Source organism: Eremomyces bilateralis, assembly GCF_010015585.1.
Source record: "Eremomyces bilateralis CBS 781.70 unplaced genomic scaffold P152scaffold_33, whole genome shotgun sequence".
Classification (NCBI taxonomy): domain Eukaryota; kingdom Fungi; phylum Ascomycota; class Dothideomycetes; order Eremomycetales; family Eremomycetaceae; genus Eremomyces; species Eremomyces bilateralis.
Genome location: NW_022985099.1, coordinates 152,062 through 164,143, shown reverse-complemented (window position 1 = coordinate 164,143; position 12,082 = coordinate 152,062). Strand labels below are relative to the sequence as shown.

Below are 12,082 nucleotides of genomic sequence, written 5' to 3'. Positions count from 1 at the left end.
AATCCTTCAAGTCGACATGCGACCCAGGCCATGGTCTCGCCATTAATGATTCCACAATGAGGCTCTGCTTGCGTTAATGGTTACCCAGAGCTAGCACGAAATGCATCAATCGCTGACGATCAATCCACCTCCCCTGTGTTGGAAAGTCGACCCGCGACAGCCTGGCGACTTGCGAGACTTGTCGGCCTCCGTTGCCATCGGAGAGCTATAGCTGTATCCTTGATTACTAGCACCATAAACTGTAGCCAAGACGCAAATTACGGGATTGAACGTGGCGGGCGTCGGTCTGAAACGCATAGGATTTAAATTAGAAGCGAAGGATGTATTCTGGTCGCTGGTCACCGCTGGATGGTTCGAAGGCCGAAGTGGAACAATCACTGAGGCGCCAAGGCCGCGAGACTGACGATAATTCAGTTCATTCATGCTCAGCTCGCTGCGCTGAATCCATCCAGTCCGCTTCCATTGTTACGGACAACGACCTTTCATCCAAAGATAGGTACCTTATGTTCACGTAATAATGGCTTAAGAAACTAGTTCATTTTGATAAGAAGTCAAGCAGGTTCCCGACTTTGTAATTTCCACCACCCGGATTGGACCCCCTTGGACTCCTCCATGGGCGCTAGAAAGAGGAGGCATTGTTGCGCGACGTAACCTTCCTATCCAACACCGCGAATACATGCATTTAGGTATTTCAACACTGTTGATTGCTTGTCTGTAAATGGGTATCTAACGAAACAATCGACCTGTAACTTCACTTTCTGCCCGCTCTGCCGAGTGACAACTCCGTCGTCATAGTCTCAAATTGGAACATATGCCCCTGAAAGCCACTACAGGTACCGAATTTCACCGTTGTCTTGCACCGCACCGATAAACTTTTCCGCGACGCCAAGTAATGATAATCATGACTCTGCTTTCACCTCAACAGGAGCGGCAGATCCATTCGTCATCCCAGCGCTCACCACATGTGGCCGATGCTTAGTCAAAATCTTGACCGTCAGCGCCTTGGCATCCTCGTCTGTTCGTCTGTTAGCCACGACATGCCACCTTCGCCGGACTGCCGCCAGGAATCCGCCAACTTACTGTTCTTCCACAAATCCTCCACGACGTCCAAGCACAGGTCCCGCACCGGGGGCTTAAACAGGATGAGGTACTGCAGCGCCTGGATCGTCATCGCCACGCGATCCGGATCGGTCGTCAGCGCCTGCACTCGCGTGAGCATACCCCGGTCCAACTCGGGGATTTCGGCGAGGAAGCGGATGAGCAGCTTGCGGTCGTTGCGGTCGAGGTAGTGGAATATCTCGTCCATGAATTTCAGAGTCCATTTTCGGTAATGTCGCTTGGTGGCAACCCGATTCTGTACGGGCGTGCCGTTGCTCGCGCCGTTGGACGTGGCGGAGTGGCGCTCCTCATGGGATTTTTGGTCGTTCACCGTGTCGTTGAACCATTCCTCAGTGAGCCAGGCGATGGCGCAGTCAATCCGCTGTCGGAAATCCTCGACGACAAATAGGTTCATCTGCTCGCGAATATAGCTGGGAATAGGTGCGTCGTCCAAGAACTTCGAGTCGCCGTTGTGTTCCTTTTTGATACCGTCCATGCTGTCATCGCCAGGCTCCAGCCCCGTTGCTCGTGTAGCGATGCGACAAATTAATGTCACCAACGAATCCCGGTCCTGACCGGTCGCAGCAAGACGATTGAACCCGACGGTGGAATTTGCACCTTTGGGTTTGACTTCCGCCACGCGGAGACTGGCGAACATTCTGTCGATGATCTGCCGGCCCACCTGAATGGCATCGAGCTGCGAAAGCGGCTCGGGGTCGGGTATTCGATATGGACCCAGCTGGACATCGGGGAACAACCCCTCTTGGAACACGGCCACCGGAGGGGGAAAGCTATCCAGTTTGTTTGCGATCTGCTCGGCATCTTCCGTTGGAAGCGTGGGCTCGTAGTCGTCGTCTTCGTCTGCGTCTTCTGTTGGTCTCGCACCTGCAGCGAAAGCAGAGGCAGACTGTTGCTGTGCTAAGTTTAGATATCTTGCTCGGACGGCCTGAAGTCGATTAGTCTCAGGGGTGAAGAGCAAGGTCGCTTGTGACTTACATTTACTCGGATGTCGAGCTCATTCTTGGGTATTGTCTGCAGTAAAGCAATGACAATCCGCACGACGACATCATGCGGTATTGCGCGAACGTTAAAGTTCTTTGAACCGGGATCATCCGTCAGTGTGAATAATTGAGCTAGGCTCACCGGTCCAGGAGGAAGAGGGGGGAATTGCGGTTGCGGCGTCAGTTGCTGTGTCGGAGGATTGAATTGCGCTGCCACCTCAGGGGCCACACGTTGCCGTTTCGTGTCCACGACCTCGACATCCACGGGTGCCGCTCGCTTACGGGACACGTCCAGAATCTCCGTGCGAGAGCGCCGCATATGTTCAAGATACTCGTGTATTCTCCCGGCGAGCGGGTGACTGGGGTTTCTACAACATAGTCAGATGCAAGAATGTCAAACGGCGGACAAGACTGGGACCGTACTTCTTGATCACGTTGAGCAGAAGCGCACGGGTGGTGCGTTCCATGGACTTGATCTTAAGACGGTTGGCAGGGGTCATGGGCGAATTGGCAAGTTTAAGGGGATTGAAGTAGAGCACAGTATTGACGATCTTGTTGGCAATAGAGGCTCGGGAGCGAATCAGTGCGCCTAGGCAGTTGAGGGTTGCGGTGACAAGCAATGCATCGCTGGAGAGATTAGTATCATTTCCAGAATAACAATACTTACCACCGTATCCATACCTTGAGTTCTCTTGTAATATACCGAGAATTCGGTCGAGGAGGCCGGATGCCTCTGCTTCTAGGTTGTCGGGTTGCATGAGAGGATGATCGCGAGGAACTAGGGCAATCGACACTTCATTCGCTTCCGGTCTCTACACATATAGTCAATATGCCTCCATCCATCGAGCATTTCAGGATTCCATACCCTTGGGTCTGTGATTACACCAGGTGTTTGAGTTTGGACCACTCGTTGTATGAACTTGACGCAACATATTCGTACAGCGGCCGGTGCATCATCCATCCTCCCCAGTATATGACCTTTGATGGAATTCAAGAGTTGCCAGCTCGTGGAGTCGGATGGGTTGAAGATTCTGTAATCAAGATACACTCCATGAGATACTGCTACAACAGGAAAATAGGGACGAGAAGGCCGTAGTTACGGGCGTAGGCCGCAAGGGACACGCCCAGTTCACCAGCGATGCAACTTCAACCCCTAACACAAGTACGGGCGGGGGGATATGGTACTCACGTATGTCGGAATACCAGCGGGTAGATACTGGCGGCACTCTGCACGGCTTCCTTGACCACGAACATGTCCTCACTCTCCGCGTCCAGATATTGATTCAGGACCGGCAAGGCTTTCAAGCACAGCGCCTGCTTCTCGTCCTGCGCCAACTGCGGCGACGCGAACGTCTCCGCTAAGAACTCCGATCCCCATCGCTTCAACTCAATCGCCGCTCCCGCGCCAATTATAGGAAGTACACCGGGAACTATCTGGACGTAGGATTTCGCGTCGGCGAGGGCGATGCCTCGCGCTTGTTCGAGCTGGGTGATGGTGGTTTGGACGGGGTCCGATGGGTCCATGATGGCGGATTATGCAAGGAGGCACTTGGTGATAGATATGGCGGGGGTTCTTCAGCGGGAAAAAGAGTCCGAGCACGCGATGTCAAGGCGGGAATCCCACGGCGTCCTATTTCTTGGAGGTTGGACGCGTGGAGTTGAATGCTAAACGATTCCTGCCCACCATCCACTCTCAAGAATTTGACGACAACTAAGTTCTGCAAGTTCTATTTGTATCTCCGTTCATCGTTGATTGGGATGGAAAGGGAAGGGGTCAGGGGCGGTGATGGAGGGTGATGAAGTCAACAAAGAACGCTGGAGGTGAAAGGTGACCGAAAGGTGCAGAGCAAATGAAAGTTGAGGTTGAAAGATCAAGCAGGCGTAGGGTGCCTGATTGCCTGATTGCCTTGCAGCATCGGCCCACTGGGAGTTGAGCCGCATCAGATCAGATCGCCTGTCGAACACTCGAACTACTTCGGTCCTCAAGGTTTGAGAAGAACTCACCTCGATCGTTAGGGAGTTGTCAATCTCCGCAATTGGAATCCGTTTTCTGGACATCGGCCGATACCACCACCAAAATGCCTGTGTAAGTAATGCCAGAATGACGGCTCATCCAATGTGCTGATCCTTCCACCTCAGCATACCACGATCATCATATTACGACCGCCAATACCGGCAAGGTCCCGCTCTCCTTCGAGCGCGAAGACCGTACCTTGTCAAGAATACCCTCGCGGGTCTCGGGATCTTTGGTTTCTGCATAGGCGTTTGTAAGTCGATGCCAATCCATCATCACCGCAGCGAGGCTAACCCATCGACACTAGATGCCTTCACCATTAGCTCCATCTCACAAGACGAGTTCGAGGACGTCGTTCCTACTCCACCGACGAAAGGAGCGCAAAGCACGACGAAGGCATCATAATATGTAAAACCTTTGCGCACAGGAGGAACCGAGTGCGCCACTTGCTTCACAGCGTGCATGTTACGGGCGTTTGGGAGTGCTCCTGAGGATCTGGGGTGGTGAGGGGAACCGCCATCGTTTTGTTGTACGAAATCAAAATGTACATTGTGTAGGTGGATCGACACAGGAAGATTCCTGGCCGTGTGCCTTCGTATGTATCCTATTGTATATAACCAACCACCCTTGAATCTGTCCGATCCTGATATACGGAACACATCACCTCTCATATACCACGAAGAAAACCCCCATCGTAGGTCGCCTTCCTCATATGTAAAATACCCCTTCAAAGCTCGGCGCCACTGCCACTACGTTTTGGTCGATATATTTGAATGGAAGTGGCCCACTTACCTGTTTATGGTTGCCGTCTGGGGGCGAATGTAAACTCGGTGGTGCAAGCGGGTGAACGGTCTCCTCCATCTTGCCCTGTGTGGGTGACTACACCATCCAAGTCCGGGTACCAAAGTGATGATGGATAAGACGGGACATGCAATGGCCCAGGGCTATAAAGATGGTAAATAAGAGAATGACAATGAGGGTAAAGTGGGATAGAAGAACAACATCAACACCTGTTGATCTTGTTAGAATTGATAATAAAGAAACTTGACAGGCAAGGTTTCTCAAGGGAACCAGCTGATTTCTTAACATCAATATGCATTTCTAGTTAATTCTCCAGGCACTCCTACAGGCTACAGCATTCCTAGTCATGAATCCAAATATAAGCAGCAGCCTTACGTGAGAGTCCCTGCCGTCCACCAGACTCGACTTCGGTCGTCATGATGTGGCGGTGCACCTACTGTTGGTCCGACCCAGCTTCAGATCAAGGTCTATCCGTCATCACCACTGCACAGCTTCTGTTGGACAGTTGAACCATATCACTCTCGTGCTGAAAACCATGTCATAATACCGAAAGATTACAAGCTGAGCCCAAGAAGGAACCCCTTACATACCGGAACCCAACTCTGCCATGGACCAAGCCGACTTCTCCGAAGGTCACCTGGAGTGCACCGTCACCAAGCCGCAGAAGGAGAATGATGGGACAAAGGATGCGTACATCTCATATCTCGTAACCACAGATGTAGGTTTAAGAAATTCTATGAAGCTCGATTTGCTCCGAACCCATCCTCCGGCTTGCATGTCGACTGCGACAACCCGTTCACCTCAGACCCTGAAACTAACCAAACCTCCTAGACCGACTTCAAGACCTTCCAGAAACCTCACTGCACCGTCCGTCGTCGCTTCACCGACTTCCTTTTCCTCTACAAGTCACTATGCCGCGAATACCCCGCCTCTGCCGTGCCCCCATTGCCCGACAAACAACGAATGGAATATGTCCGAGGGGACCGGTTTGGGCCGGACTTCACCATGCGCCGATGTCACTCTCTACATCGCTACATCCGGCGGCTGACGCGGCACCCAGAACTACGAAGAGCCGCATTACTGTTGCTGTTCCTCGAGAGCCATGACTGGAATGTGGTGATGAACGGGAGGCAGCAGGGGAGAACCTCGATGAGCAGCCCTGGCGTGGTCGCGGCGGGGGAGTCGACGACAGGCGTCACCGGGGTCCTCGACACCTTCACCGACTCCTTCTTGAACGCGTTCACCAAAGTCCATAAGACGGATCCGCGGTTCGTCAAAGTCAAGGAGCGATCGGACAAGTTCGATGACGACCTGAACCACGTGGGGAAAATCGTGGCGCGGGTGGGGCGACGGGAATCGGATCTGGAGACCGACTACGCGGAGCTGGCCGGGCAATTCCAACGACTGGTGACCTTGGAGCCGGGCGTGGGAGGCGAGCTGACCAACTTCGCGGCCGGCGCGGAGCAGATGAGCGGCGAGGTCCGCAAACTAAAAGAGCACACCGAACGCGATTACCTGGGGAGCCTGAAGGACATGGAGGCGTACGTTAGCAGCGTGCGCGCCCTGCTGAAGACGCGCGAGCAAAAACAGCTGGACTTCGAGGGCCTCACGGACTACCTGACCAAAGCCGCCCAGGACCGCGACACGCTGGCCAGCCAGCACGGGCACGCGGGGCTCGGGGCCAGCGGGTTCCTCCGCAGCAAGATTGAGGATGTCCGCGGCGTGGACCACGAGCAGAGTCGGCGCGACCGGGTGCGCAAGCTGGAGCTGCAGATCGAGCGGCTGACGCGGGAAGTGGAGAGCGCGAAGCTGACCAGCGAGATGTTCGACGAGCGGGTGGTGAAGGAGGTGGCGGACTTCGAGGCGATCAAAACGGCGGAGTTTAAAGAGACGCTGAGCGGGTTGGCGGATGCGCATATTGATTTCTTCAAGGGGACGATTGGGATGTGGGAGCAGTTCGTTATGGATATGGAGGGAGATGGGGAGAGGGGTGGGGAGGGGGCGGCGGCGGCGTAAGGAATTGCCTGAAGCGGACGTGGCGCTTCGAGGCGGAATATTGGGACCGACATGATATCACGTCTAAGAGATGGCTGGCTCTCGAGATGAGACGGGCGTTCGATTGCTGTCACGTACGGCGTTCGTCCCGATGCCTTCATGATGGTCTGGCGTATCATATCCAGGGTCCTACGATAATGAAACGGAATCGGGTGAATGAAAGAGCGTTTATTCTACACTCGCCTCCCGCGGGAGGGATTTCTACCACCATTCGCGCATTCCGGTTGGAGGAGAGTTGATGTTCTTACTTTGCAGGCTGCTCATTATTATCCAAGTGCAGTTCGAATAAGCGACTCCTTTCACTATCAATGCGAAGATTGCATACGACTCAATCCCCTTCAAATCTTTTGGATTTCTTGATGCGAGATACTAGGGGATCAACATCAACAAGCACATGGTTGAGGTATGCACGCGATTTTACTAGGTGCTTTCGACGTACTCACGACGTTTGCATTGGTGTTACGGAGTAATTACGGAGCACCCATACCCGTTCGTTTCACTATCTCCACGTCAAACAAGGTTCAAGAGCGATGATCTCGAACTCCGCATCCCTTTCGGGGTCAGCTGCACCTTCATATATTGGGCGGTTATTAGCCTGATCAATATTTTCAAATTAGTGCTATTCCCTGGCATTTCGACCCCAACATCGACGGGCCCTTTACTACCTTCCTTATGCTGCGTGTTAATTGACCATTTCGGTGGCCGTGAAACGCGACGCAGCAAACATTGTGCATTCGGGTTTGAGAATACCGGTATGTTTCGCGTCCTTGTCCCCGGGAGAAAGTGCGGACAGTACAGTATGCGATTTGACTGGATGAACGTGAAGACAGTGAGGATCACAACCGTCGTATTAATGCATAGGTAGCATGGATATTTCGATGGGTACGGTACTTAAAAAGGGGAAATGTCCCCAGGTGTGTCGGTTTTCGTACCAACGTCCGAACACCCTGTATCGTCCTATTGATCGTTGAATAATCCGTGAAGATGGCAGAGACGCTTACCGCACAGCCCGCACCGCTGGGGTTTGACCCCCAGGAGTTGATGGTGAAGTACACGCAGGAACGAGCGAAGCGACTACGACAGGATGGCATGGACCAGTATCAGGAGCTCAAAGGCGCATTCAATCGGCTGGACCAAGACACTTTCGCTTCGACCTCTAGCAGGCGCGAGCCGCTCAACAAAGATGTCACAGTGCTGATCATCGGCGGAGGTTATGGGGGACTGTTGGCTGCGGCAAACCTTGCGAAGAAGGGCATCAGCGATGTCATGATCGTGGAAAAGGGCGCGGGATTCGGGGGGACGTGGTACTGGAACCAATATCCCGGTGCCCGATGCGACGTGGAGTCGTACGTCTACTTGCCGCTGCTGGAAGAGCTCGGATACACGCCGAAGGAGAAGTATGTGGCGGGCCCGGATATTCTCCAGCATGTGGAGCTGATCGCGAAGAAGTATCAGCTCAAGGGAAAGGCGTTGTTCCAGACCATAGTCCGCAGCACGACTTGGAATGATGCAGAGAACCACTGGAATATAAAGACCGATCATGGCGATGACTTGAGGGCCAGATATGTCGTCGCGGCGACTGGGATCTTGCATAAGCCTAAGTTACCTGGAGTGCCGGGAATCGAAACGTTCAAGGGCGAATCGTTCCACACGACGCATTGGAACTATGACGTTACCGGCCGTTCTCTCGAGAAGCTTGCAAACATGAGAGTTGCAAATATCGGCACGGGAGCGACGTCAATTCAGACCATCCCGATACTGGGAGAGAAAGCCAAGCAGTTGTACGTGTTCCAGCGGACACCTGCCTCAGTCAATGTCCGCAACAACCGACCGACTCCACCTGACTTTGAATCTTCATGCACGCCTGGATGGCAGCAGGACAGGATGAAGAACTTCAACGCCATCATTACCGGACTCCCCTTCGAGAAAGATCTCGTGGATGATGGCTGGACCGACAACAAGGCGATGTCATTCCTCAGCGCCGAAGAAAAGAGAGATCCGGCCACGGTTGGCCAAGTCATGATGGTCTCGGACATGGCCAAAATGGAACGGATCCGCGCTCGCGTGGATGAACTCGTCGAGGACAAAGAAACGGCCGAGAAGCTGAAGCCATGGTACAGTTCCATGTGCAAACGACCATGCTTCCACGATGAGTACTTGCAGATGTTCAATCGTCCGAACGTAACGTTAGTGGACACGGACGGGAAAGGCGTGGAGCGCATCACTGAAAACGGCATCATCGCCAACGGTGTCGAATATCCCGTCGACCTCATCGTTTATGCCTCGGGATTTTACATCAGCGGCGGCCAAATCAGCCAGACGAGCGGGGTCGAAATCGTCGGTCGCAGCGGGGTCCCTCTCGCCCAACAATGGGACGAAGTCGGCGCGAAGACCCTCTTCGGGGTCCACATCCCCGATTTCCCCAACTTCTTCACGGTCAACACCACCCAGGCCGGCGTGGCGGCGAACTTCATGTGGACGCTCGCCACGGCCGGGCGGCAGATCGGCTACGTGGTGTCCGAGTGCGAGAAGCGCGGCATCCGCGTGGCCGAGGCGGACGAAGCGGCGGCGGCGCGGTGGACAGAGGCGATCGTGGCGTCCAGTAAGCCGATGTTTCAGTTCTTCACGACTTGCACGCCGAGTTACTACAACGGGGAGCAGAAGATGACGAAGCATATGGAGAAGTTGGGGACATATGGGGCGGGGGCGAATGCGTGGGGTCAACTCCTGGAGGACTGGCGAGCGAAGGATGATTTGGAAGGGTTGAAGATTATTAAGAAGACAGACACGGAGACAGATGCTGAGGCTTGAGGGGGTACATATGCTGTGAGAAGGTTGTACACGCCAAGCACTTCGCGGACCATACAAGCATCGCAGCGACCCTATTAGGAGAATGAGACTCAGACAATACATATAAATTGACCTTTACCAGATGACCTTAAGAAATACTAGCAATGTGATGAAACGTGGTTCGCAGATATGGGAATTGGGATGAGATATCGAATCTGATATTGAGAGCTGAGGTGGGGGCTGGCACACGTGCAAGTTGGACGACGCGACGCGTTTTCGCGTTTTGTGGTCGCGCCACCCAAAATTCAATATCTCAATTTACAAACAACCGGAATCTCCGTTACACTGCTCTCATCGGTCATCACCACGCACAAGATCCCTTTCACGACCATTACAATCCAATAATATCCGAAATCCCTTTCAAGGCCACACTCTATCATAAGTATGGATTATCCCCGCGCCAAATCTTTCGAAGACCACGCTAACCAATGCTGCAGTGCTTGAAGCACGGTTGGAACAGGCAGCCCTTCTCAAGAAGGTCCGTCACCTTTGGAATGGCTTCATCCAGTTGAGCTGGAGCTGATGATACTCTGCAGGTTGTCGATGCCATCAAGGAGCTGGTCCAAGAATGCAACTTCGACTGCAATGACTCCGGCATCGGTCTCCAGGCCATGGACAACTCCCACGTCGCCCTCGTCTCCATGTTCCTGAAATCGGAATCCTTCTCCCCCTTCCGCTGCGACCGCAACATCGCCCTTGGCATCAACCTAAATGCCCTCCAAAAAGTCCTCCGCGCGGCCCAGAACGAAGATATCCTCACTCTCAAGGCGGAAGATGCTCCGGATGTCGTGAACCTCGTGTTCGAGAATGCGACGGCCGATCGGATCTCGGAGTACGACTTGAAGCTTATGGATATCGATCAGGAGCATTTGGGGATTCCTGACACAGATTACGCGGCGCAGATCTCGATGCCGAGCTCGGAGTTCCAACGAATCACGCGTGACTTGAGTGCCATATCTGAATCTGGTGGGTGATGCTCCATCATATTTCTTACCCGTGGTATGGAAATCATTAACAGGCGTGCTCTAGTTACCATTGAGTGTAACAAGGAAGGTGTCTCGTTCGCATGTGAGGGCGACATTGGCAAAGGGAACATCAAGCTGCGCCAGTACACCAATGTCGACAAGCCGGCCGAGAACGTCGAGGTCAACATGACCGAGCCTGTCGCGCTTACCTTCGCTCTGAAGTATCTCGGAAACTTCTGCAAAGCCAGCGGTCTCAGCGAGCAGGTGAGGTTGTGTTTGAGCAACGAGGTTCCGCTCATGGTGGAATATGCTTTGGCAAACAACAGCTACATTCGATTCTACCTCGCGCCGAAGGTGAGTGTTTGGTTATGCTTGAATTTCGACGCAGCATACTAACGCTATTCATAGATTGGAGACGAAGATTGAGCGGAGATGGGCGAATGACCAGGATGAGGGAATGATATCCGCATCGACTTATGACTCGGTAGAAGCACGAGTGCAGTGCATGATTAGCTTACTTTGGCGGCATCCAGCCATGTACTTCTGTTTCAATGCGGCGTATACATGGGATTGACAGCTCTTGGCCAGGAGCGTTTTGTTAAACAACAGAAAGGTCTTGATAATGACGCTCTAGCTCGAATACAATTCATCTTGTCAAGATGCCTTCATGTTGGACCGGCTAATGTAACCTCGCTCTCCGGACACAACCGACATATTCAACGTCCATGTCCACCGTATCTATCCTATGATCGACCTATCCTGTTCCGGCTCGGATTATTAAACGTTTAACCAATCAGCCTCGGGCGAACTATGATGATCAACCTCAAGCCCAACCCGGCTAGTGCCGGGACCGATCCGACCTGTTCTACTGCCGGTTCGACATCCCGATCTCGAAGCCGAGCGGAGCTTCCCCAGATTTACGCGCTTCTTGTGATGATGCGAATCATCTCCGGCCGAATGCCTCCCCACGTTGCAGCTAGAGCTATCGATGGCGTCGGACATGTCTCGGAATCTCAGGCGTTCACCCATCCATGGCTTTGCAGTCTCTACCGGTGTAACTCCCGTTCGCTCTAGGTCTGATGGCTAACTTCAATGGTCGAGGCGTCGCTTTTGCCCCGGTGCTGATGGGCGAAACTGTGTAAGGGTCAATCTGGGCTGAATGGCTGATCAGTGATCGGAGATGACAAGTAAGTCCAGCAAAACCGGGGCCCCGCATCTGGAGCCCCTCTTCACGCGAATTTCGACATTGACGTCGCATGGGATTGGCGATACACTGATACTGCCCGCCTTAACGACCG

General features: G+C 53.3%; 5 protein-coding genes across 5 annotated transcripts; 4 read left to right on the top strand and 1 right to left on the bottom strand.

The window, feature by feature from the left end:
• Nucleotides 1-571: 571 nt before the first annotated feature.
• P152DRAFT_462365 (mRNA cleavage and polyadenylation specificity factor complex subunit) lies at nucleotides 572-3,967 on the bottom strand. The gene is made up of 7 exons (XM_033680326.1): nucleotides 3,289-3,967; nucleotides 2,965-3,130; nucleotides 2,781-2,911; nucleotides 2,523-2,726; nucleotides 2,095-2,467; nucleotides 1,070-2,044; nucleotides 572-1,017 (listed from the first exon to the last, which is right to left on the bottom strand). Exons 1-7 carry the CDS (start codon nucleotides 3,621-3,623, stop codon nucleotides 976-978), a joined length of 2,226 nt encoding a protein of 741 aa, XP_033530274.1. The 5' UTR covers nucleotides 3,624-3,967; the 3' UTR covers nucleotides 572-975.
• A 210-nt stretch (nucleotides 3,968-4,177) lies between these two features.
• On the top strand, nucleotides 4,178-4,518 carry P152DRAFT_477178 (uncharacterized protein; the record flags this gene model as incomplete). Its single annotated transcript, XM_033681563.1, has 3 exons — nucleotides 4,178-4,185; nucleotides 4,239-4,366; nucleotides 4,421-4,518. The coding sequence occupies 3 exons, from the start codon at nucleotides 4,178-4,180 to the stop codon at nucleotides 4,516-4,518; spliced, it is 234 nt and encodes a 77-aa protein (XP_033530273.1).
• A 528-nt stretch (nucleotides 4,519-5,046) lies between these two features.
• On the top strand, nucleotides 5,047-6,930 carry P152DRAFT_468906 (putative sorting nexin-4; the record flags this gene model as incomplete). Its single annotated transcript, XM_033680854.1, has 3 exons — nucleotides 5,047-5,068; nucleotides 5,490-5,632; nucleotides 5,746-6,930. 3 exons carry the CDS (start codon nucleotides 5,047-5,049, stop codon nucleotides 6,928-6,930), a joined length of 1,350 nt encoding a protein of 449 aa, XP_033530272.1.
• Nucleotides 6,931-7,953: 1,023 nt separating this feature from the next.
• Nucleotides 7,954-9,780, top strand: P152DRAFT_405107 (FAD/NAD(P)-binding domain-containing protein; the record flags this gene model as incomplete). The annotated part of the gene is made up of 1 exon (XM_033676802.1): nucleotides 7,954-9,780. The coding sequence occupies one exon, from the start codon at nucleotides 7,954-7,956 to the stop codon at nucleotides 9,778-9,780; it is 1,827 nt and encodes a 608-aa protein (XP_033530271.1).
• Nucleotides 9,781-10,117: 337 nt separating this feature from the next.
• Nucleotides 10,118-11,577, top strand: P152DRAFT_462363 (proliferating cell nuclear antigen). The gene is made up of 5 exons (XM_033680325.1): nucleotides 10,118-10,201; nucleotides 10,257-10,297; nucleotides 10,356-10,785; nucleotides 10,849-11,138; nucleotides 11,193-11,577. Coding segments are annotated over exons 1-5 (780 nt in total). The 5' UTR covers nucleotides 10,118-10,200; the 3' UTR covers nucleotides 11,211-11,577.
• Nucleotides 11,578-12,082: the final 505 nt, after the last annotated feature.